At 40.6% G+C, this 26751-nt stretch overlaps 1 protein-coding gene across 2 annotated transcripts in view; it reads left to right on the forward strand.

The window, feature by feature from the left end:
• Positions 1 to 1118: 1118 nt before the first annotated feature.
• RTN3 (reticulon 3) overlaps positions 1119 to 26751 on the forward strand; it is a 68388-nt gene continuing 42755 nt past the window's right edge. For both annotated transcript variants that reach the window (XM_049892296.1, XM_049892295.1), the window contains exon 1: positions 1119 to 1426. In XM_049892296.1, coding sequence (XP_049748253.1) covers positions 1285 to 1426 — 142 coding nt within the window. In that variant the 5' untranslated portion in view covers positions 1119 to 1284. The remainder of the gene's footprint in view (positions 1427 to 26751) is intronic.

Genomic DNA, 26751 nt, shown 5'->3' on the forward strand with positions numbered 1-26751 from the left:
CAGGATCTGCTGATCCTGCAATTGCCCTTCAGGTCATTGATTGCTGCTTTAGCAATAACAAAGCCTATGGCCTTGATTTTTATTATTTCCAGGATACGTTCTCCTTTTTAAATGGATTATGCACCTGGCAAATATCTTGACCAGATGTAGGCTTTGAATTTGGCAAGCCAACCCAGGAGAAACAAGAAAATGAACAAAATTCAGTATAAGCTGGATGTCTGGTTTCAAATATATTTTCTACTAAGTACTCCTTTAATAAAAAAAACTCTATTATGTGAATTTTGTGTTATATTCTCAATTTTTAATACGTTATCATCCCCCATAACCACAGCCAGGATGTTCTTATTTCCTGGCTCTTTTTTTCCTCACCAGACCAGCTTCTTTTCCTTCAAAATATGTCTTCTCTGTCCGAAGGCCTATTCAGAGGCAAGGTCAAGCTTAAGACCCAAAGTGGACCCCTCTTTGGAAAGAGCAACGAGATAAGAATAAGAAGTAGGTTTGGCGGCTGCATTGCAATGTGATTGGAATGAGTAATGGTTTTTCACTCTGCTCAGCATCTTCCTCCACCTACCAAATGGGGGACTGTGCCTTCTCTGCCGCATGGTGATGACACATTACGACACGTCTAGATAAATTCATAAAGCACTTTTAAAGTGGGCCTGCTCAACACTATGGTTTTCAGTTTTCATAGTCTCAGGTGGGAATGCATCGGACACAAGACATCGGCTCTGTAATTTATGGGAAAGATACTTCCCATCTAATGGAAGCAAAAAGAAACGTCTCTCGCTAAAAACACAAACTACCGACCCTAAAAAAAAAAAAAAGTTTACATAAATAAATATGAGGAAACACCTCCCGCTTCGGCCGCAGGGGCGGGCGGAGCTCGGAGCACGGCCACGCCCCTTGCTCTGGCCCTCCCGGGGGGCGCGCCCCACCCCGGCCGCTCAGGCCGGGCGCTAAGGGAGGCCAGCTTTGCCCCGCCTTTCCTGCAGAGCGCGGAGGGACAGTTCTTGCGCCTGCGCTCTGAGCCGCTTGGCTTCTCCGCGAGGCTCCCGCCCGCCCCCGCCGTGCGCTCGAGGGCCCTTTGTGCGCCTGCGCGCTCTCCCTCCCTCCCTCCTCTCTCGCGCTCGCCTGGGCTCAGTCGGTCAGTCAGTCGGAGTCTGTCCTCGGAGCAGGAAGGCTGAGGGGACTTCGGAGCGCCAGCTGCCCGATTAGTTTATTTCCCTTCCCTCTCTCCCGCCCCACATCTCTCCTCACCCGTCTCCCGCCCTTGCTCGCGCAGCCATGGCGGAGCCGTCGGCGGCCACTCAATCTCCGTCCGTCTCCTCGTCGTCCTCCGGGGCCGAGCCCTCCGCGCCCGGCGGCGGCGGGAGCCCGGGAGCCTGCCCCGCCCTGGGGGCGAAGACCTGCGGCTCCTCCTGTGCGGGTGAGGAGAGCCGGGGAGCCCCTGCCCTCGGGAGGGAGGGTGCTCGGGGCCGGGGGCTCAGTCGGGGGGCGCAGTGGGGTGAGGGGACCGGCAAACTACCCTCGGCTGCTGAGGGATTCGGCCCCCGGGAATGAGCGTTTGGAAAATGGGCAAAGGGGGAGGGGAGCCTAAGGTCGTGCAAGCGATGAGGAAATAACGGGGTGTGGGGAAAACAGGTTGGGGGTGGGGAGGTAGCCTAGAGAGTAGGCGTTAACACCAAGATCTGTCTGGTGGGGGAAAAACACCAGTTCGGGGGAGGGTGGGATTAGATGGACTATTGCTGCAAACATATGACGAGCCAGGTTCGGGGCGACGAAAGCGCAGTCGTCTGAATGGGGTTGATTTAGTGGAGGATTAGAGAGACTGAGGCTATAAAGAGGATCGGGACAGGTTGGTGATAGGAGCAATAATTAGGATTTTGAGGGGATGGAGGTGGAAAGGTTGCAGTGCAGATTTGCAGACAGGTGTTGTCATAATCAGACATGGTAGTCTTCAGTGTTTTTTGTGTTTTTTTTTGCCCGTGGGGAGAATGAGGAAGTTAAACCTGTTTCTTTACTGTTTTTTGTGCCTTTAATTTTTGGTGGCATGCCCGATTTAAAGAGGCGTGATGAGAATAGCTCGGGGAAGATTTGGGAGGGAACAGCTGGTGGGCCAAGATGGATCCGTGGCTGCCTCTGCAGCACAGCCCACTCTTCCCTGGCGCGGCGTGGGGGTGGGCGTATGCAATCAGTCGCATATATTCTAGAAGGTAATAAATAAGGAGCAATGAGAAGCCATCAAATGTGTTTGGGTTTTGTATTTTTTTTTTTTTTTGTGGGCTATTATCAATCGCATTGTAACAAAAGGGGGCGTTTGCTGCAGAAAGGGGGGCGGGGGGAGAAATTCAGACAAAGCAGGAGCTGGTTGAAGCCCCTTCTCCTCCCATCTCTGTGAAAGACGAGAAGCGAAGCTGCAGGCCGCCTTTAGTTTCCATTGTATACGCGTCTGCCTGCTGGTGGGAGCTGGCTGGCAGGCTCCCCTCATGCAGAGATCTGCAGTGCAGATGCCGTCTTGAGGGGAAGAAAATGCACCATGAGCAGGCAGGTGGTGGTTCTTAAAGGAATTGAGTCTTTGAATTAAAAAATAAAATAAAATGCTTTTTGTTAAAGGAAGGGCCATAAGCTAGATAATTTTGCTCTCTAGTTATGTTAAAGGATTTGAGATATTTTAAAATGGTTCTTTGTCTCCTTTGCCAGAATCTTGGGTTGATCGTTCTAAAGAAATAAGATTTCTGATCTTAGCTTTAAATATATTCTCCCCGTGCTGATAGTAGATTTCCACCTGTTTAAGAGCTTTGGTGCCTGGTCGGATTTTCCAGTGTGGTTATGGTCATTTCATTGGAAACAGACCGTATCAGAGGACGCTTTTGCAGGTCAGGATTCGCCCTCAACGGAATGAGGCAGCAAATTTGGAACCCTCGTTTCCTTCACACCACCAGCGTTTCTCCAAATTTTTGTGTTCTGGGCAAAGATCCAAATGAACAGCAGCTTCTTTCTTATTTAGCGACTTGGTGTTTTGGCTTTAATTACTTGTCTCTGCTTACTGTTTGGTCCTTTGGTGCAAACCTTTTGATTTTTCTGTATTTGATTCAGACCTGAGTTTTTGGGATTGCCCTTTAGTGCTCAAGATAAGACCAGTGTTAAATGTTGAGGGTCATTCTTATTAGCAGGCATTAAAATTTAGTCCTAACATTTGCAGCCAAATGGTGAAATCATTTGAAAATTGGCTTCTTTTTTTTCCCTTAATGCTCTGTAATGGAAGAATTGGCTTCTTTAATAGTCCAGTGAAATGAAAATATTTTGTTCACAGACACGCACATGTACACCCCACCAAGCAAACCCTGAATTGGAAATACATATTTAATATGTAATCTCTTTGGTTTGTGTTTCTGATACCATTTATCCTTGTCACAATTTTTATTTATTCTTGGCTTTACCTTCCCCCCCGCCCCCCGCCCCGCCACTGTATGATGGTGGAAAGAATGCTGAAATTATGTGTTTTACAGAAAGTAGTGGAATTTATATTTTAAAGTGTTGTCCCAAGTACACACATTAAAAGTACATAGGTTTTCATTACATTTTCCCAGTACTATTAAATGCCTCAATGTTTATCCATTATTTCTTAGTAAAGTTTTATTACAGAATTTTTATTTATCAGATTAGTCATAGGCACTTTGTCACCTTTGGACCTTGACAAGTATTTGTTGAATGACCATCAAACCTATGAGCTAGAAAGTAACACCTGAAAAATGAACTAGGTAGACACTCTGCCTTAAACTCTTACCAGTGTGTATGTAAGTATTGGTGAGCCCAATGCAAGATCCTCATTTGTCAGATCCCTACTGGAATATAAACGTTTACCTTAAGATACCGCAATGTATAGTCATTTCATTGCAGAAGCTCTTCCTCCTTGCAAAATGGTTCCTCTGCCTCTCATGGAAAATGTCTCAGGCTTCAGTATCATGAAAATAAGATGACGTCTGTTATTCCAGAATTTAACCTATGAAAATGAATGCTAAAAAATCTACCAAGTGTTGCCGTCAGCCTTCAGCCTCATGTGCTTTCACCAAGCTCCTGTTGGTTTTAGAGCCTTTTAAAACATAAAAGCAGAAGAGTAAGTAGTTGCTTGGTGTCCTACAGGAAACAATTTGTGTCTTGACCAACCTGTGCAGCAATGAATTTTAGAAATACTAGTTGATACATAAAGAGTGCTTGCACTCCCTGTTGCAATGTCTCTGGTACTAGTGCTGGCAGCAGCAAAGTAAGCTTAGAGGGGTCAGGGGCCAGGATGGCTTCCCAGATTTCAGCCTTTGAAGGAAATCCAAGACTTCAAAGGCAGAAATTTGAGGTTGAGGTAAAAGAGATGTACATATTTAGTGTTGTTTTCTGAATGAGAGTTGTCTTTACTAGTCATCAAGTATAGATAGATGTCTATTATTTGAATTTTAAAAGTGCTTTAATTTTTTACTCTGTGTATGACTTTGAAATTTTATAAGTTGCCATAGACTACTCTTGGTCTTAAAATCATGGTATCAGAATAAAGCTACATTTCTTGTATCTGTTCAGGAAATTTGTTCAAAGCAAAAAGCACTCGGGCAATTAAAAAATTTTTTTCTTTAGATACCTCTTTCTTCATTCATGAAACCTAGATGTTCTGTGTACTTTTTGTGGCTTTTCCAAGTTTTTTTTCTAGCATGTCAATCAAATCTATATAATTTGTGTTTTCAATCTGCATCCTTAAACAGAAAGGGATCTGCTCCACATTGACGTGATTTTTGTGTATTTCTGTCGCATTGTCAGCAGCAGAATAACGTGGTGGTAGATAGCCCAGACTAGAGCCCCAGAGACACCTAGATTTTAATCATGGCATTCTCTCTCTTAATAATTGTGTGACCTTGTACCTTAATTTAGCCTGAACCTCAAGTTTTCTTCACTTTAAAATGAGAATGATAATAGTACCTATCTCTAAATTGGTGTGAAGGTTAAATGAGATAACATATGTAAAGGGCTTAGTGTAGTGTCTGCCTATAGTAAGTGCTTAGTAAATAATATTATCATTAGTGTGAAGGAATAAAATAATCAGCAATGTAACCTAGATATATTTGTTTTGTGCCCATAAGTCTTGACTTTTATTGAACAGTATCTAATATTTGATACATCTATTTGCAGGTTAAAAACTGTTTGTGCGTACGTACACACATAAAAGCAGGTTGAATTACAAGCGAGACATCACAGTCTTCCTTGAATAAAGATTGTTACACCTTTTCTTCTTCCCAAAAGTGAGTTAGTTGTTTCGGTTTGTGATACCTCACATTAATGTCTTAAGGCTGCCACCCTTCTCACTCAGCTGATCTGTAAGAGGTAGAGGGAAGAGCCAAGATGTTTCGTAGATGGCTTGCTTGACACATCAGCATGCTTCGATATTTCCTGCTGCACTCTGAATAAGTGTTGTCATGGTACATTAAGAAACTACTCCTGTCAGTGGAGGCAAGAGTACAGGAGACTGTAAGAATGGTCGTGGCAGATGGCCTACAAACTCCTATCGACTTGGGTTGTTTTTATTTCTCAGGAATAAAATCTTGCGTTTCAAAGGTGTTTTCTTTTAGAGTCAAATTCACAAGTAATTTAACCACTCTGATCAGATTCAATACCCAGCCTACATATATCTGACAGATACAATTTAACACTAAATTGAAATCTCTTAGTGGGTTATTTATGAAGTTGCTGGTAAAGGTGTCAGTGTTTTTATTTTTAGTGTTCAGAGTTGGTCTGAAAACAAAATGAAACTTATATTTTGCTTTTATTGTATTTGGCCAGTGAGGAAACGATATATTAGTCACAATAGAGTACTCACTTGTCTAATCCTGTGCGTGTTTCTCGCACTTGTAAAATCAAGTTTGATAGTGAAGTAATTGGTGATGAATCATTAAAACATGGCTTTGTTTGAGCCAAGAGGTCATTTGTTTTATAGAAAAGAGCTTCTCTTTAGACTCACCATAATCCTAGAATTTATTCGTGTAGTAATTCTAAGTAGAATTATAAAGGCTCTAAATAAGTAGATTTTGTAATATGAATACTTAACTATATATGGTTGTTGTATGTACTTACCTTACGGTTTGTGTTCCTCTTTATCAATGGTGATGAATTAACTACCAAAAGACCTAAAGAATACAGGCTTGTGAAAAATACATCAATTTCATAGTAAAACTTTTTAGATAACAAAATTACCAAGTTGATAATTTATTCATATAATTAACACATTCAGAAATTGTCAAGGAAACTGACCTTTTATTCTGTTCATTTGTAGCAGTTATTAATTCTAAAATTATTTTGAGTCATTGGCTAGGTTGTAGATGTTTTTGAAAGAAGTATAAAAGAATGCGAAATAAATTTAGCTACCATCAGGATTGCTTGTGATTGCATCATTACTCTTAGTACATACCTGTGACTTACATAAGACATGTTGCTCTGTGATACTGCAACTTCAGAGAGAACAGTCTCTTTAAATACTGTAGAGAGTTTGCCCTTCGTTTGACTTTTGCAGGGGGCTTGTTAATTGTCAGCAAGTGACCCTACTCTTGTGATGATCTGTTTAAATTTCAGGGAAGTATCTTTACCTGTTTTTCCCCCATCATCATAACATAGCAAGGAGGGGAAATGTGACCTTTCTGACATATTCCTGTCTGGCAGATTGGCTAGCTTGCCCTTCAGAATGTATTGAAGGATATACTGGGAAAATTTTTTTTTCTTTTACCAAAATTAATACAAGCTTCCTTTTGTTACCTGAAAGCATTGTGTTCAACAAGCATTGCGTTCATTTTACATATGAGGTAGATACAATTGATTTTTATGATACCTTACATTTGTGTACTATTTTATGGTTTAAATTGTGTCCGTATATTAGCTTAATTCACCCAATGTTTGTGCATACATTAAGGCTCTGTACTACTTGCCGTGGGAGATAAAGGGTAAATAAAACGTAGATCATTTCTCAGGCTGTATTCAGTTGGAGAAAGACTTGATTTATGTTTATCTGAACTCTTAAGTACTGTTTGTGAAATAGTGATACGAACCTCGTTTTACAGATGAGGAGTGAGACTCAGAGGGGTTAAGTGATGTGTCCAAGGTTTCATGTCTATGAAACTTAGAGTGGGGATGGAACTAAGGAATTGAGGGCCCAATGCAGTTCTCTTTCCAGTACACAGTGAAACCTGTGAGAGCCGCAACCTTATGCGACTGCCTCGTTGTTCCAGGTCTTGCAAGTTTTCCGCTTTTATTAGGGCCAGTCTTAACTACTTTTCTATCACTCTGTATAGGTGGAATATATTTGAGTTTCCCATCTGTGACAGGTTTCTACCTCACACTGGTTCCGGCTTTCACAGGTTTTACTGTACACACTGCCTTTCTTTAAACTTTGAAGCAACTTGTGACTCAATTACCCTCTTGAATTCAGTGATTGGTTAACTGACAGACTTTAATTTCTGGCCCCAGATGCCCTTTTGCTCCACTGCTATACTGAAATGTCTATTGTCAAGTTCACCAATGCTTTTCTACACTGTTAAATCCAGTGATCACTCCTCAATGATCATTGTACTTGCCTTAGCAACGACTGAACTGATCACTCCTTCCTCCTGGAAATAATTATTTCTCCTGTCTTCCATCATATCACATTCTGTTGATTTTCCTCCTCTCTTAGTGGCTGCTGCTCCTCTTGTCTCCTTTGCCAGTTCTTTTTTTTTTTTTTAATTGAGATATAAGTCATATACTGTAAAATTCATTTTAAAGTATACAATTCTGTTCTCACAAGGTTCAACCAATACCACTGTCTAATTCCAGAACGGTTCCATCACCCCAAAGAGAAACCCCATACCTGTTAGCAGTCATTCCCGATTCCTCCCTCTGTCCCCTGGTGACTACTAATCTGCTGTCTGATTCTGTGGATTTGCCAGTTCTGGAGACTTCATATTGCTGGTTCTTTTTTATCTTTCCAATTTCTAAATATTGGAGTGCTCCAAGCCTTGCCTCTTAGAACTTTTCGCTGTCTGTACTCATAGATCTTCCTTTATGACATCAAGTCTTGTGGCTGGAAATACCATCTATAAGTAGATGTCTTTGAAATCTTTATCGTCAGTCTCCATAATTAAGAGGTATCTCAAACTTAACTACATCTGAACCTAAACTCCTAATCTTTTCTTTAAATCTGTTCTGTGTCCCCCGGTCTTCTTCAATTCAGTAAATGGCAGCCTGGCCGTCTTTGGCCCAAGTCAAAAAGCTTCAAGTCATGCTTGACTCCTCTTTCCCTCATACATGCATCAGCAAATTCTGTTGATTCTATTTTCAGAATATATCCAGAGTCCAGCCAAGTCTCTGAGCTTCCATTTTACCACCCTTGTCCAGGATACCATCATAACTCTTCAGGATTATTGTAATTGCCTCCTTAATTGATCTCCCTGCTTTCTCCCTTGCCTCTTCTCACAGCAGCTGGTGTGAGCCTGTGAAAAGTTAAATAAGATCGTGTCACCCTTATGGGTAAAATGCTGCAGTGGCTTCCCATGATACTCAGAGTAAATGCCAAAGCCTTAGAGGACTTGTAATGTCCTGTAGTATCAGGTTCCAGCTTCCCTCTTGCTCACTGTGCTGCAGCCACACTGACTTCCTTGCTGTTCTTCAGCCCAGGAATACCCACTCCCTCAGGGTCTCATTTATCATTCGCTCTGCCTAGAATGCTTTTCCCCTGTATACCTACATAGTTCACTCCCGCACCTCATTTAGGTTGTTGCTCAAATACCACTTTCACCTGGCCACCCTATCTAAAATTGTGTAGAGAAAAAAGCACTTGCTTATTAGCTGAAAGATTGGTGGTTCGAACCCACTCATAGGTGCCTTGGAGGCAAGCCTGGCTATCTGTTTCTGAAAGGTCACAGCCTTGAAAAAAAACTGTATGGGGTCACTGTGAGTCAGAATTGACTCGATGGCAACTAACAACAGCATAAGCCTTCCCTGGATGTTCTTAGAGCTATTTTGGGGGTACCAGTATCAGTACCAGTTGCCAGTGAATCAGTTCTCACTCATGATGTCCTCATGTATGCTGGAGTAGAACTGTCCTCCGTAAGGTTTTCAACGTCTAGTTTTTCTAAATAGATCGCCAGGCAGTTAATTGGCTCATTTTAGCAGTTTGTACTGAGATTTTATGAGTTGCCGTTAAGAATTGTAGTTGTGTAGAGAATCCCTCGTGGAGCAGGAGAACAGCGGAATGCAGACCTCAGATTCTCGTAAAAAGACCAGGCTTAATGGTTTGACTGAGACTGGAGGGACCCCAGAGGTGGTGGCCCCTCGGACCCTCTGTTAGCCCAAGACTGGAACCATTTCCGAAACCAAGTCTTCACACCCAGATTGGACTGGAGTATAAGAAAATGATACTGGTGGGGAGTGAGCTTCTTGGCTCAAGTAGACAAGAGACTATGTGGGCAGCTCTTGTCTGGAGGTGGGATGAGAAGGCAGAGGGGACAGGAGCTGGTTGAATGGTCACAGGGAATACAGGGTGGAGAGAATTGTGCTGTCACGTAAGGGGGAGAGCAGCTAGGAGTACATAGCAGGGTGTATAGAAGTTTTTATATGAGAGACTGACTTGAATTATAAACTTACGCTTAAAACACGAAAAATAAAAATAAAGAATTGTGGTTGTGAGAAAGAATTTTTTTTTTTTTTTTTGTAGTCCAGGTATAAAACAGAAAAAATGTACCTGATTTTATGTTTTAATATTAGAAAAGATGTTAAGGGGGCTGAGCAATTACTAATTTTTGTTATTGGCTTTAGCTAAAATTTAGAACAATTTTTTTTTCCTTGTGTATCAGCAGATAACTTTAGTAATCTAAAGAAACTAACACAAAGGGAAAACCTTTGGAGTTAAATATAGAAGTCGTTCTGTGAAGGAGTCCCTGAAAGTAACTTGCTCCTCTTCTAAAAGTAGAGCCTGTATTCTGCTGGTATTGAAGGACAGTTATCGCCAAAGTGAACATTCATTGAAATGTATGTTTTACCAAGAGATTAGAAAATTCAATTAGGCTTATTTGGTATATTTTTTCTCCTGATGTAAATCAGAATTTGAATCTCACATCCAATCCAAATCTTCCCCTTCTTTCCCCCTGCCAAGAGCACTCCCAGCACAGGTTTACCCAAACTTGAAAACCTGTACTGGGAAAGCAGAAGCAGTGGGCCCTTTTGCTCTATTTTTCCTTCCTGTTTTTCCACTCTACACCAAATCAATGTGCTGCTGGAGAGGAGGGTCGAGAGGGGAGGGGACAGAGTCCTACCTCACTAATGTGGTGGAGTTTTAAAATGTAAACTTGATTAGTAAACTTTTAGGTAAGTAGAATACATATTTCAGACCCAACAGTATTAAGGACAGGTGATCTAACTGGTAGGTAGGGTGCTACAGAAGGCAAGGCACAGGCTTTCTGGAAAGTCTCAGGTTTGAATCTTGATGCTGACACAAGCCTCAGTTTTCTTTTCTGTAAAATGGGGGTACTTATACCTACCTTCCCACTGGGTGTAAGGATTTGATTTAATATGTGTATGAAGTACCTAGTTACTGTCTACCACGACTATTCAGTACTCAGTAAATGGAAGCCCTGTTATTCAAAGAAGTGGTTTTTGTTTTTGTAGTTCTGATAGTTTGTTGCAGCTTGTTAATGAGGACAGAAATACCAGTAAAGACCAAAAAACTACTCACTCCTAAATAGTTTTAATGAAAGACCTGCTAGAGATTCCATCTTAGGTCTCATTTCCCCCCTCTAACGTAGCTCAAACATAGCAATTGTGAGGATGGCACAGGACAGGGCAGTGTCTTGTTCCGTTGTGCAGTGGGGTCGCCATGAGTCAGAATTGACTCAGCGGCACCTAACAGCAACATGTAGTTGTGGGGACTGAGTGTATGTTTGGAGTTATAAGAGAAATGTATGTTTATGATAAGAAATTTAGAAAAATAAAAATATAAAGAAAATAAAAACCCACTGAGTACTACTGCCTAGAGATGTGACCGTGGTTAGTTAACATTTTTGTGTATACCCTTTCATTTTGTAATAAATTAACAAAGTTCTTTTTTGAAATAAATAACACACATTCACTATTTTTTTTAATCAAACACAGACGAGCAAGTTAACGGAAAACTTTAAATTCTCATAGCCCCTCTATCCAGAGACTATTGTTGTCCCTTTTTTTCTGTAGCCATACATTTTTTTTTTTTCCCAAAATGGGGTCATATTTAAATTACTTTTATAATATTCTTCTTTTCATTCAGCGTACTGTAAGCATTTTTAAAAAATACTTATTTTCTTTTTGGTTAAAATATACACAGCAAAACATATACCCATTTAGCAATTTCTACACGTACAAGTCATCAGCATAGGGTACATTCTTCACGTTGTGTCATCATCCTTGCTGTCTCTACCCGAATTATTTCAGCAGTTTTGAGTTAGATGCTGTGAGCATTTTTTTTTTTATTGTACTTTAGATAAAGGTTTACAGAACAAACCAGCTTCTCATTAAATAGTACACGTATTGTTTTATGACATCAGTGAACAGCCCCGTGACACGTCAACACTGGCCCTTCTCGATGTTAGGCTCCCTGTTATCAGCTTTCCTGTCCCCTCCTGCCTTCTCATCCCTACCCCTGGCTGGTGTGGCCCTTTAGTTTCATTTTCTTTTATGGGCTGAAGGGTGAACCTTAGGAGCAACTTCATTTCTGAGCTAAAAGGGTGTCCAGGAGCCATACTTTTGAGTTTTTCCAGTCTCTGTCAGGCCAGTAAGCCTGGTCTATTTTTGTGAGTTATAATTTTGTTCTGCGTTTTTCACTGTGAGCATCTTTTAATGTCAATAAATTCTCACCTGTGACGCAGTTTTAATGAATGTGTAGTATCTCGTTGTGTGGCTATACCAAAATTTTTTTTAACTACTCCGTAATTATTAGACTTGGGAAACCCTGGTGGCATAGTGGTTTAAGAGGTTGGCTAGTAATCAAAAAGGCAGCAGTTCGAATCCACCAGGGGATCCTTGGATAACCCTATAGGGCAGTTCTTCTGTGTCCTGTAGAGTTGCTATGAGTTGAAATCGGCTCGATGGCAACGAGTTTGGTTTTTGGTTTAATTGTTAGACTTTAGTTACTTCCTTTAAAGAAAAGCTTTTTTTCCTAAACTCTTGGAAAAAATACGGTAACAAACAATCTTATAATTGCATATTCACACAGATGACAGGTTATTTATTGGAATTAGGTTTTCAACAGGTTCATCTTAATTTTTTTGTTATATATTCTAGCCGCTTCCTGAACTTTGGTCCAGCAAGTGTTGCTTATTTTTTTTTATAATTTTTATTGTGCTTTAAGTGAAAGTTTACAAATCAAGCCAGTCACACAAAAACCCATATACACCTTGCTACACACTCCCAATTACTCTCCCCCCTAATGAGACAGCCGGCTCTCCCTCCACTCTCTCTTTTTGTGTCCATTTCGCCACATTCTAACCCCCTCCACCCTCTCATCTCCCCTCCAGGCAGGAGATGCCAACATAATCTCAAGTGTCCACCTGATCCAAGAAGTTCATTCCTCACCAGCGTCCCTCTCCAACCCATTGTCCAGTCCAATCCATGTCTGAAGAGTTGGCTTCGGAAATGGTCCCTGTCCTGGGCCAACAGAAGGTCTGGCGGCCATGACCACCGGGGTCCTTCCAGTCTCAGTCAGACCGTTAAGTCTGGTCTTAGGAGAATTTGGGTTCTGCATCCCACTGCTCTCCTGCTCCCTCAGGGGTTCTCTGTTGTGTTCCCTCTCAGGGCAGTCATCGGTTGTAGCCAGGCACCATCTAGTCCTTCTGGTCTCAGGATGATGTAGCCTCTGGTTCATGTGGCCCTTTCTGTCTCTTGGGCTCGTAATCACCTCGTGTCCTTGGTGTTCTTCATTCTCCTTTGATCCAGGTGGGTTGAGACCAATTGATGCATCTTAGATGGCTGCTTGCCAGCATTTAAGACCCCATATGCCACTCTTCAAAGTGGGATGCAGAATGTTTTCTTAATAGATTTTATCATGCCAGTTGACTTAGATGTCCCCTGAAACCATGGTCCCCAGACCCCTGCACCTGTTACGCTGGCTTTGGAAGCATTCAATTTATTCAGGAAACTGCTTTGCTTTTGGTTTAGTCCAGTTGTGCTGACCTCCCCTGTATTGTATGCTCTTTCCCTTCACCTAAAGTAGTTCTTATCTACTATATGATTAGTGAATACCTCTTTCCCACCCTCCTTCCCTCCCCCGTCTCGTAACCACAAAAGAATGTTTTCTTCTCAGTTTAAACTATTTCTCAAGTTCTTATGATAGTGGTCTTATACAATATTTGTCCTTTTGCAACTGGCTAATTTCACTCAGGATAATGCCTTCCAGGTTCCTCCATGTTATGAAATGTTTCACAAATTTCCTCACTGTTCTTTATTGCTTCATAGTATTCCATTGTGTGAATATACCATAATTTATTCATTCACCTGTTGATGGGCACCTTGGTTGCTTTTATCTTTTTGCTGTTGTAAACAGTGCTGCAGTAAACATGGGTGTGCATATATCTGTTTGTGTAAAGGCTCTTATTTCTCTAGGATATATACCGAGGAGTGGGATTGCTGGATCGTGTGGTAGTTCTATTTCTAGCTTTTTAAGGAAGCGCCAAATCGATTTCCAAAGTGGTTGTACCATTTGACATCCCCACCAGCAGTGTAGAAGTGTTCAGTCTCTTCACAGCCTCTTCAACATTTATTATTTTGTGTCTTTTTGGATAAATGCCAGCCTTCTTGGAGTGAGATGGAATCTCATTGTAGTTTTGATTTGGATTTCTCTAATGGCTAATGATTGTGAACATTTCCTCATATATCTGTTAGCTACCTGAATGTCTTCTTTAGTGAAGTGTCTTCATATCTTTTGCCCATTTTTTCATTGGGTTATTTGTCTTTTTGCAGTTGAGTTTTTGCAGTATCATGTAGATTTTAGAGATCAGGTGCTGATCAGAAATGTCATAGCTAAAAACTTTTTCCCAGTCTGTAGGTAGTCTTTTTCCTCTTTGGGTGAAGTCTTTGGATGAGTATAGGTGTTTGATCTTTAGGAGCTCCCAGTTATCTAGTTTGTCTTCTAAGGTTTTGCTTATTTTTAATGTATCTTCAGACTTTTCCTCTAGTGTATCCTTCCTTTTTCTCTGTAAATATGCTTAAGTCATTTTCATTGCAAAAATCTTTCCAACAACGCTGTTTCTTCCTCTACCTATCTCCCATATGTCCCATTCTTCTTGTTAGCAGTGTTTTTAAAACTTCTCTCCACTCCTCAGACTTCTGTGTCTAGCCTCCCACCACCAACTATAGAGTCATCAATACCAAGTTGCCTGGTTGCTTAATTTCAGTGACCCTTTTCAAAGTCTTTCAGCTTGACCATTCAGTGGCTCTTGACTCTGTTTAACCACTCTCTGAAGCTTTCTCTAGGAGCCCTGGGACTGCAGTGGTTAAGTGCTCGGCTGCGAACCCAAGGGTCAGCTTCTCTGTGGGAGAAAGATGTGATCTGTGATGGTCTGCTTCTGTAAAGATTGACACCTTGGAAACCCTGTGGGGCAGTTCTACTCCATCCTATAGGGTCACTATGAGTCAAAATCAATTTGGTAGCAACTGGTTTGGAGCACTGGTGGTGCAGCAGTTAAGAGTTATGGCCGCTAACCAAAAGGTCGGCAGTTTGAATCCACCAGCCACTCCTTGGAAACCCTATGGGGCAGTTCTGCTCCATCCTGTTGGATCCCTATGAGTCAGAACTGACTCGATCGCAACAGGTTCGGCTGTTTTTTGGCGTTTGGTTTCTGGTTTAAAGTGTTATCTAAACAATACTGTTCTCTTCTTTATTGACTCCTTTCCGTCTTCTTCACTCATTCTTCTTCCTGCCCTTTAAGTATTGGTATATCTCAAGATTTCATTATACAACCTCTTCTGATTTTCCCTGGGCAAATTCACTCATTGACGTCATTACTCACCCAAATGTTAACTCCCAGATTTTTATCTTCAGTCCCCTACCTCTCTCCTGAGCCCATCCACATTGTTAAACTGTTCAACAGTTTCCACTTAGGTATGCCTTAGCCCTGTTGCCGTCGAGCTGATTCCAATTATAGTGACCCTATGGGACAGAATAGAACTGCCCCACAGAGTTTGCAATGAGCAGCTAGCTGGTGGGTTCGAACTACCGACCTTTTGGTTAGCAGCCATAGCACTTAACCACTGTGCCACCAGGGCTCCAAATATGCCTTAGACACTTGTTTTCTATTGAAAGTTAATATAAGAAATTTCTTCTCCTATGTTGTCTGCCTCAATCAATGGTATTGCATTTCATTAGCCATTCAGTAATCTTTGACTTTTACTTCTCCAGTCTCCAACATCTGGTCAAATGATTTCAAGCCCTAACCATTCTGTCTTGTCAAATCCACCCTCTTACTCCTGTCCTCCCTGTTTTAGTTCAAGCCCTCATCTCTTGCCAAGATTATACAGTAACCTGCAATCTCTTTTCAGTTCAGTCCATGCCCTACCCTGCTGCCAGAGTTCTTTCTAAAACACTCGTGATATTGTCAGTCCCTTAAACCTGAAAACCTTCCGTGATCCCTTCTCTTCAGCATGCCTTCTCCTGCTTAGTTCACCTGATGGACATCCTTTAAGATACACTCTTACCGAAACACTCTGTTTACCCTAGTGACTGCCTCTCCTGCATTTCCAGAACACATTATAGTTTTACTGGTTTGTATTTCTTTTCAAGAACTTGTGGGTCCAAACTATGATCTCTGTATCCCTAGTGCTAACACAGAACCTTGGCCGTAGCTACTGAAGAAAATGTTTGACCTAATAAATAGCATTTGAGGATTAAGATCACCATTTTTGGATTCAGCACCCTCCCATACAAATGCAAAGTGTGAGTACAATGTGGTTTTATAAGTTAGAAGACAGTTTCATGCAGTCCCGTTGCTCACTGTTACTGGTTATCAGTGTCCTGTATCAGAATAGATGCTCTCTGTAAAACTTTGCCTGTTGAAATTTTCCATTAGGAGGAGGTGAAAAGGTGAAACAGCTGGCAAATTAATAGGATCTCGTTCCATTATATGAGCCTACTTTAATTTTTGGCATCAGGCTTACCATTTGGTTTTTCAGGTTTGTTAAGATTTGATCTCACAAGTTGGCAGGGACTGAATGTTGAAAGTAAATGCATACAGAAATGAAGCCATCTGGAAAAATTAAAGAAATAGATAAACATGTATTTTTTTTTTTAAATACTGTGTTTTAGGTAAAAGTTTACAGAGCAAGTTAGTTTACCGTTCAACAAATTGTACAGAAAGTATTCCATTGCTTTGACTGCAATCCTCACATTGTGTCAATACCCTGATTTCCGCCCCACGTTCCCCTTTCCTTTCGTCTGGTTTTCCTACCCTTTTCTGCCTTCTCATTTATGCTTTTGGGCAGATGTTGCACTTTTGGTATTATAGAATTGTTTGTTCTACAGAGCACTTTCTTTTCGGGTGTTATTGTTTATTTTATAGGCCTGTTTGTTGCTTGGCTGAAAGGTGGTTCCCAGGAATGGCTGCAGTTCCAAGTCAGAGGGGTGTCAAAGGGCCATAGTCTGGGGGGTTTCTGCAGTCTCGATCAGACCAGTAAGTCTGGTCTGTTTTTATGAATTTGATTTTTTGTTTTACATAAACATGTTTACTTTAAAAAAAGAATTGTTTTTCATTTGTAGGAGTAAATATGCTGCTTTATTTTAAGATAATTAAAAAGCTGTGAATTTTAAAATTCTGGTCTTGAATTACTGAATTACTGTCTGTTATCCATTAAATTCTGCCTTGATATTAATATGCCGTGTATTTTTTACTAAATTTGTTTTTTAAGTTAGTACCTACAGATAAAGCTATAGTCCAATCCTTTAAGACAACCTTCTAGTTTGAAGTATATTTCTGATATTTGTGGAAACATTTTTTAATTGAAAGGAAACAGGGAGTTAGTTAATCTGTAAAGATCAGTAAATTTAGAAACATTTTTTGAGGGTTTTTTTAATACGGCTTTGTAAAATTTTTCTTCCATTTTTATTGAAAGGGTAATTTATACTCACTGTTTTTTCTTAAGGGTTCAGGACTAGTGAAAAGAAAGTCTCCCTCCTACTTCAGGTCTAACAGTCCTTTTTGCTAGAGAAGGTTGCTAGTTAACACATATTTTGAATAAATGAAGGCATACTGTTTGTACTTCTCCACCTTTAACTTCCCAGTCTTCATTCCACATCAACACATACAGCTGTAACTGGTTCTTTTAAATGGCAGCAAGTATTCCATTGTACAGATATAAACAATTTAATTCCTATTCTGTTGATAGTCTTTTAGACTAGTTCTAGTATTTTTATTTATGAATATCCTCACACACCTGTCTTTGTACAAGTATGAAATATATCTGTAGAATAAATTCTTGGATGTGTAACTACTGAGTTAAAAGAGTTATGTGCATAGGAGACTGGAGGCATGTGTATTTTAAATACTAATATATATTGGCAATTTTGTTGTTGTTGTTAGGTGTTGTTGAGTTGGTTCTGACTCATAGCGACCCTGTTACAACAGAACGAAACACTGCCCAGTCCCACGCCATCCTCACAGTCATTGTTACGCTTGAGCCCATTGTTGCAGCCACTGTGTCAGTCCATCTTGGATTGAGGGCCTTCCTCTTTTTCCAATGACCCTGTACTTTACCAAGCATGATGTCCTTCTCCAGGGACTGATCCCTCCTGATAACATGTCCAAAGTATGTAAGATGTAGTCTTACCATCCTTGGCTTCTAAGGAGCGTTTTGGTTTTACTTTTTCCACATTGGCAAATTTAGAGGCATGTAATTTTAGAAGATGGAAGATTTCTCATGTGGTCCTGTTCTTTCTTTTTGTTTTTTATTGTGCTTTAAGTGCAAGTTTACAATCCAAACACATATTGTTATGTGACCTTAGTTGCTCTCCTGACATCACACTCCTCTTCTCTACCCTGTATTTCCCACGTCCATTCAACCAGCTCCTGTCCTCCTCTGCCTTCTCATCTCGCCTCCAGACAGGAGCCACCCGCATAGTCCCATGTGTCTACTTGAGCTAAGAAGCACATTCCTCACCAGTATCACGTTATGTCTTATAGTCCAGTCTAATCTTTGGCTGAAGAGTTGGCTTCCAGAATGGTATTACTTTTGGGCTAACAGAGGGTCTGGGGACCATGACCTCTGGGGTCCCTCCAGTCTCAGTCAGACATTAAGTCTGGTCTTTTTACTAGAATTTGAGGTCTGCATCCCACTTTTTTCTTGCTCCATCGGGGATTCTCTGTTGTGTTCCCTGTCAGGGTAGTCATTGGTGGGAGCCAGGCACCATTTCGTTCTTCCAGTTTCAGGCTGATCTAGTCTCTGGTTTATGTGGCCCCTTCTTTCTCTTGGGCTCACATTTTCCTTGTGTCTTTGGTGTTCTTCATTCTCCTTTGCTCCAGGTGGGTTGAGACCAATTGATGCATCTTAGATGGCCGCTTGCTATCTTTTGAGGCCTCAGGCACCACTCACCAAAGTGGGATGCAGAACATTTCCTTAAATACACTTCATTATGCCAGCTGACCTAGATGTCCCCTGAAACTATGGTCCCCAGACCCCTGCCTCTGCTACTCTGTCCCTCAGAGTGTTTGGTTGTATTCAGGAAACTTCGTAGCTTTTGGATTAGTCCAGTTGTACTGACTTCCTCTGTACTGTGTCTTGTCCTTCCCTTCACCTAAAATAATTCTTGTCTCATGTAGTCCTGTTTTTCCGGTGGATTGCTGTTTATTTAGTATTCAGGGTTAACTTGCATATTTGCCAACCACATATTTTTAAATGCTCACACTAGTTGTTAACTCCTCAAAGTGCAGTTTAAAATGATTAAAATCAGCTATTAGTATTCAGATACATATTTTTCCTTCTCACACAGAGTTGCGGGGGGAAGTATCATTGTTCTTGAGGTTATTCTTATTTAAAAATATGAGGGGCTCCTCTTTTCTTCCTTTTGAAGATGAGAATGTCCAAAAAAAATGAATTGATTGACTTTTAGGAATGGTTCTTAAAAATGAAATAAGTTTGTGTGAGAGACTGACCTGATTTGTAAACTTTCACTTAAGGCACAATAAAAATTTAAAAAAGAAAAAAAACGTTAAAAAATAAGGTTTTGCTGTCAGGTGAGTGGAAACAGTAATTGGAAATAAAGATTTGGGTTTTTTCTTCCCTTGCTAAGCACAATGAAATGATGCTTGGCCAAAAAAAATTTTTCTTTTTAACTTTTTTTTTAAGTTAAAATTCATGTGTGAGGTTGTCAAATTCTCATGCTGTATATTTTCTTTCAGATTCCTTTGTTTCTTCCTCTCAGCCTGTATCTCTATTTTCGACCTCACAAGGCAAGTCTGTCATTTTTTTGTGTGTGTGCATTAATTATAGAAAAATGTTGAGAAAGAGGCTGTAACTGGGAATATGAGGCACAAGTTTTCTATTGCCCCGCCCCCCAAATCCCTTAAAATAAAACTAATTACAAGCCAAATATTTCAGTTTCCAATGGGTTTTCCTGTAAAGGCTAAGAGAGTAGAATGAAGCTGGGTGGACCCTGGACATAGCACAAGCTTTAGGTGTAGTTTTGAGTGTTTTTTAAAAATTCACCTATAGAATTTGGAGCAGATAGAATTGTACCTCAGAACACCCTACGCCTAGAATGCATTTAACTTATTGATTTGGAATTATATAATTGTTCAGAGAAAGAACGGATTTGGAAAAGCTGTATAAAAGTGTGCTTCCCCTGAATTACTAAAATACTGACCTGGCTAATGAGAGTCCTTTAGGGTGAACTTATCTGAGATTCGTCCCAAGGACTAGGTTAGTTCCAAATTGCCTAGGGACAGTGAACGAGTCTGTTGTTTTGTTTTGTTTTTTCCTTTTTTGGCAAGCAAAACTGATTGTCCTAGAGATTAAGTTGTGGCTTCGTTGTTTTTAAATCTGCCAGCCAGCAGGGAAGGAAATCAGTGTGTGGTAACTATATATTTCTGGGGTGTATTGCCAAGCCTGTGGAGGAGAGAGAGCTGTGTGCTTCCTTGATTTGCGCTAATGATAAAGTGCTGCTGAATTTGTGCTGCTGTACTGGACCCCAAATGCAGGTCGATGGAAAATGCTTATTTAAAAATAAAGTCGGTAATTAAAACCGCTAGATAGATCTAAGAAGCCCCATGCAAACAGTTTGTCATCCCAGCTGCCATTCTCTAGATGCAAAGTGTGGGTGGTGGTTTGTTAGAAAACTTTGACCTTAAAAGGATAAAAATATAATGAGATAAAATGCACATAGTAAGATTTTTGCTTGGTTCAGTCTCCTTCTTAGGAAACACGACAGATAATTTGTTGTTTTTAATCCAGACTGATGATGGATCCCCCAGCTTGTTTATATTATCCTTCAGTGTGTGAATTTTGGATTTCCTGCAGGTCAAATCATAACCTTTGAAATTATCTTGTTCACATTAAAAGATAAATTCTTTGTGAATGTGAGAAAATAATTCTAACTTGTAAAGGGGTTCTTTTTTTGACATCTGGAATTTGACTAGATTTCTATTTTTAAGGTTTTTTTTCTCATGAGAAATTTAATAATTTTAAGCAAGTAGGTATTACATGTATTCAACTGCAGAAGATAAACTGGTAAAAAAATTTTATAGTGTAGCCAAAACAAATAATTATACTTTCTCTATTTAAATATTTTAGATCTTTTAAAATATACTCTTTATAGATAAAACTTCAACTTAGTTTTTTCATAAAGGGAATATATTCTAAATAGTGTAGCAATACAGCTCAAATAGAACATACCTAATGAAATGTGGAGAAGATAGTTGTATGGCTTTAAAAAATTATTTTAATCCTTGTTAGGAAAAATCGTTCAATACACTCAAGTAGGATGAAGATAAATAGGATTTTCCTAATTAAAAAACAAACCGTGCTTAAGTAGGCTTCAGTTTCACGGAGAGCATTACAGTTTGTAAAAGAGCATACATTTGTCATTTTACCTTTTTGCTTATAAAAGTTATTTTGACTGATGCAGATTCAGGATAGTGTTAATGTTAAAAGGGCATTGTGAAGAAGCAGTTGAAAATACCATATCCCTGAAGATGTTGCAACCTAGCCTCTATTAGTAGCATTTTCCCCTGAAGCAAAAAAAAAAAAAACTGTATATGATGGCAAGTAGACCAGTTGGTGCTCTACTTTGGTAGCAGGTCTAAAAGTCAGTTTAGGGGAACAACTTGACAGACAATTAAGTGGATTCTAGGACACTGGTAGCTTCTAGTCTGCCTTAATAAAAATGAGAGAAGGAGAAGTTCTTAGAATATTAATGGGATAATCATTTCATTCTTAAATGAGTTGTGCTCCTGAGTAGGTCCCTTGCCCATTGATTGCTTTTTCCATGGAGCAGAATTAAATTTCAGCCTATCCTTGAGAGTTTCAAAATGGTAATAAATTTAATGAAGCTTTTCTGTACTGTAAGGTATGTAAAGATATTGACATAGATACAGATGTAGCACGTGGCTAATTTTATTGAGCTTTTACTATGCTCAGTGCTTTGTGTGAAATGATCTCATTTAATCTTCACAGCCAGTTCTGTGTGTGGAGAGAGAGGTGCTAGCTCTTTTAACAGTTGAGGGGAAACTTAGGTTTAAAATGAAGTATCTTGCTCAAGGTCACACAGGCAGTGTATGACAGACCTAGGACTCTAAAGTCCGTGCTCACAAGCACTGTACATACAGTAAAAATGATAAAGCGAAGTACTTATGTTTTAGAATTTTATATTTTAGGATTTTAAGACATTTTAGAGATGCTTCATAGGGTCGCCATGAGTCAGAATCGACTCAGTGGCCACGGGTTGGGTTTGATATTTTGAGGTTGATACTAAAATCTTGAGAGCAGGAGACCATTTCAGCCATAGCCCTGCTATTGGTGATGTAGTTTACTATTACCTGGGGGTGTGCATCAGGACACGAAATCAGACTGAAATTTGGGTTCTACTTTTGAAACTTTTGAAAGGAATGGAGGCTAGAATATAAGGATTTTTTCTAGAAAACGAAGAAGAAAAGTAGGTGAAAATAAGATTGAAAAGAGGACGCACTGTCTGTGCAGAACTGGAAGCATGCTGATGAACGTTCACGTTCAATTTGACTTGTGCAGTAGGCAGCAGCAATAGGAAGTCACAACACTGAACTTTGGGGCAAGCGTTGAGGGAAAAATTGCCAGTTACAGTCTTTTTTTCAACAAAAGCAAAACATTTTTCTTTGTTCAAAAGAGACTTTTGTTTAGGAATCTAGCTTGGCTGCGAAGTGTCTGCTGGCTAACTTCCTATTTTGATGCTGTGGCTGAAAGTTGCTGATACTGTTGTGCACGGTAATTTGTCTTTCCTTCTTGTTTTGTGAACATGAGAAAATTCAAGTGTAGGAAAACCTATGCCTGAATATTTCAAGCCTCCCTTGTATGAATATGTGGAGTATGTGTGTGAAAAATAACTTAGTGGCTACTGCAGATTGGCACTGTCTTCATCTCTGTGTGTAGAATTTCCATGTAACCGGTGTCCTTTTAATTAAAAGCAGTAGATTTTCTCAGTAAGGTAGTGGAAGTAACCACGTGGTAGTTATACTTTTTATGCCATTTACTCTTTTTAGGAGGAACTTTTTGATACCAGATATAACATTCATTATTGCTTACTTGCTTCTAGGTCAGATAATGTTTTCAGTAATTCATTAACATTTGAATAAATAAATTCTAAATCGTTTTTCTAAGAGACAGGTTAGGGTGTAAGAAACAAAGTAAAGCCGTTTTGAAGGACAGAGTAAACAGTGCATGAAGGTTTCTTATAATTCAAACATATTTGGTTGGTATGTACACTGCATTCACTTGGAAGTTGTTTTTTCATGTTGTCATTTTAGCCCCCCATCCTGCTCTATAGGATAAAATACTCTAGCCATTTTGTTGTCGTTAGTTGCCATCGAGTCTTTTGTGACCCCATGTGTGCAGAGTGGAACTGCTCTATATATAGGGTTTTCTTGGCTGTGACCTTTCGGAAGCAGATTGACAGGCCTTTCTTCCAAGGCACCTCTGGGTGGGTTCAGATTGCCAACTTTTCAGCCAGTACTCAAGCACTTAACCGTTTGCACCACGAGGGACCCACTCTAGCCATTAGAAGAAGAATTCTTCTCAATTCCCATACCGGATTCTGTGATCAGTGGAGCTTTTGCCTTATTCCAGTCAACATTTAGAGTTGCTTTTAAATTAGTATATAGAAGTAGTTCAAGCAGGCACAAGAGGACCACCACTGCCTGCGCCCTACTCCCTCTAAATTGTGCTTCCGGACAAGACCATTCATGATGAGGAGTGGCGGCATAGAGTATCAGGCTCATCCTGTGTGGGATTGTTGGCCGTGAGCCTGAGTTGACTCAAAGGTGAACTGGTTTTAAGAGTGCTGAAATACAGCTCTCATTTTTCTACCCTTGTAAAACATGAAGTGCAGTAAAGCTGTGTTTCTCAAACAAGGCTCATCACTTGGGAAACTTGTATTACAGATTCCTGAGCTCCATCCTCCTTAGGAAACCCTGAGTCAGTCAGTCAGAGATGAAGCCCATGACATACTAGCAGTAGTTCTAAAGGTGAAAGGGACTGTAAACGATTGTGCCACGGGCTAATTTTTTTGTTAGGTTGTTAAATTGTTCTGCAAGTTATCCATTGAACTGAAACATGCTTTGACCTTGATTATGGCAAAGATCACTGGCTGAAACACTTTGTTTCTGCAGAGCTCTTATCTTTCAGCATTGGCTTAGAACTTTTCATACGTTGGGCTGTCTTAACCATTTTGTCCGTATAGACTCTTGCACAGTTCTTGAGATATAGTAGGAATTCGGTTTGTACTAACTGATGAAGAAGTTGTATCACCCAAAATTTTGAAACAGGTAAAAGTTCTTTATACCTTCCTTTTTTTAGGTAGGAGGGAAGGTGTCTAAAGCCCTGAATGAGGATTTTCTGTACTGTATACTGGACAAAGGTGATTGTGAGTTGGCAACGTACATTTCTTCTCTCCCTCAATAAAAAGGCATATGATTTAGAGTCTCCGTTTGTATCAGGAGAGATTTTTTTTTATATATGTAATTTTTATTGTGCTTTAAGTGAAAGTTTACAAGTCAGTCTCTCACACAAAAACCCATATACACCTTGCTACACACTCCCAATTACTCTCCGCCTAATGAGACAGCCCACTCTCTCCCTCCACTCTCTCTTTTTGTGTCCATTTCGCCATGTTCTAACCCCCTCCACCCTCTCATCTCCCCTCCAGGCAGGAGATGCCAACATAATCTCAAGTGTCCACCTGATCCAAGAAGCTCACTCCTTACCAGCATTCCTCTCCAACCCATTGTCCAGTCCAATCCATGTCTGAAGAGTTGGCTTCGGAAATGGTCCCTGTCCTGGGCCAACAGAAGGTCTGGCGGCCATGACCACCGGGGTCCTTCCAGTCTCAGTCAGACCGTTAAGTCTGGTCTTAGGAGAATTTGGGTTCTGCATCCCACTGCTCTCCTGCTCCCTCAGGGGTTCTCTGTTGTGTTCCCTCTCAGGGCAGTCATCGGTTGTAGCCAGGCACCATCTAGTTCTTCTGGTCTCAGGATGATGTAGCCTCTGGTTCATGTGGCCCTTTCTGTCTCTTGGGCTCGTAATTGCCTTGTATCCTTGGTGTTCTTCATTCTCCTTTGATCCAGGTGGGTTGAGACCAATTGATGCATCTTAGATGGCTGCTTGCTAGCATTTAAGACCCCATATGCCACTCTTCAAAGTGGGGTGCAGAATGTTTTCTTAATAGATTTTATCATGCCAGTTGACTTAGATGTCCCTTGAAACTATGGTCCCCAGGCCCCTGCCCCTGCTACGCTGGCCTTGGAAGTATTCAATTTATTCAGGAAACTGCTTTGCTTTTGGTTTAGTCCAGTTGTGCTAACCTCCTCTGTAAAGTGTGCTATCTTTCCTGTGCTATCTTTCCCTCCACCTAACGTAGTTCTTATCTACTATCTAATTTGTGAATGCCCCTCTCCCACCCTCCCTTCCTCCCCCCTCTCGTAACCACAAAAGAACGTTTCTTCCCAGGAGAGATTTTTTGAGAATGTGGTGTTTGGGGACATGTATTGACCATTTACTAAGTGCCAGAAACTGTGTTAAGCACTTTACATGTATTAACTCTTTTAATCTTCACAACAGTCCTAAAGTTAGCTACTTTAAAAGTACCCCATTTTTTAGCTGAGACGAATCTACTTTTCCAAGTCTACAAAATTAGTAAGTGTGATAAAAAGACTTTCCATCTTTTAATAGGAGGTTTTGGTTGGGATTGGTCTAGAAATTTAGAACAGGACTGCCATCTTAATGTCGTAGTCTTATTTCAGATAATATACCTAAATGGAGACTGCTAAATACTTAGAGTTTAAGAAGATATGGATAAGCATGGAGCTTAGTACTTGCTAAGTTTGGGAACATGCTTACAATTATTGTGGGGTTATGACATTTTAATTCACCTCTTACTATATGTTGGTTGTCCTTTTAACAAGTCTAAGTGATTGGAACACTCGAAAATGAATATACGCGTTAAATCCCATTATCACAAATAACTAATTTGGAAGATGTTCTTAATGAGATTTTTGATAGAGATTTGTTTTGGGTGATGTTGAGAGTCTCTTGGCGTATATTGTAAAGGGATAGCTTTTCTGAAAAAGGACGGACAGACATTTCCTGAGATGTAAAATAATCCAGAGTTATTCCACCAACCATTTTTACAGTGTACAGTATTTTAAAAACTGACAACCCTCAATTTCCCTGGAGCTCTCTGCCATTTTGCCAGGTTAATTGGAAGAGTGTTTATGGGAGCTGTGCAAAAAAGCTTATTAGACTCTGGACTTTGTTATGCTTGATATTTTCATGCACTTATAAACTCTGTCCAATTTTTTCCATTGTCTTGGCACAGGTTAGCTCTTTCCAAGTTTTTTAGTGTTTGAGCTAACCAAAGAAATTTCTTTTCATTTGCTGAAATTCTAAATAAGAAAATGAAAGTATTAATGAGGATGCTAACTTACTTTGCTACTTTTGGAATAGCTTGACTGACAATCCTGAGAGCTAGCACTGCCTCTCTCAATCCTGAGAGCTAACACCTGCATGTCCCAATCCTGAGAGCTAGCACTGCATCTCACAGTCCTGAGAGCTAGCACTGCATCTCACAGTCCTGAGACCTGGCACTGCGTCTCACAATCCTGAGAGCTGGCACTGCGTCTCACAGTCCTGAGAGCTGGCACTGCCTCTCACAATCCTGAGAGCTAGCACTGCATCTCCCAGTCCTGAGAGCTGGCACTGCATCTCACAGTCCTGAGAGCTGGCACTGCATCTCACAGTCCTGAGAGCTGGCACTGCGTCTCACATCCTGAAAGCTGGCACTGCCTCTCACAATCGTGAGAGCTGGCACTGCATCTCACAGTCCTGAGAGCTGGCACTGCGTCTCACATCCTGAGAGCTGGCACTGCGTCTCACATCCTGAGAGCTGGCACTGCCTCTCACAATCGTGAGAGCTGGCACTGCATCTCACAATCGTGAGAGCTGGCAGTGCATCTCACAGTCCTGAGAGCTGGCACTGCGTCTCACAATCGTGAG

Source organism: Elephas maximus, chromosome 7 (assembly GCF_024166365.1).
Source record: "Elephas maximus indicus isolate mEleMax1 chromosome 7, mEleMax1 primary haplotype, whole genome shotgun sequence".
Classification (NCBI taxonomy): Eukaryota; Metazoa; Chordata; class Mammalia; order Proboscidea; family Elephantidae; genus Elephas; species Elephas maximus.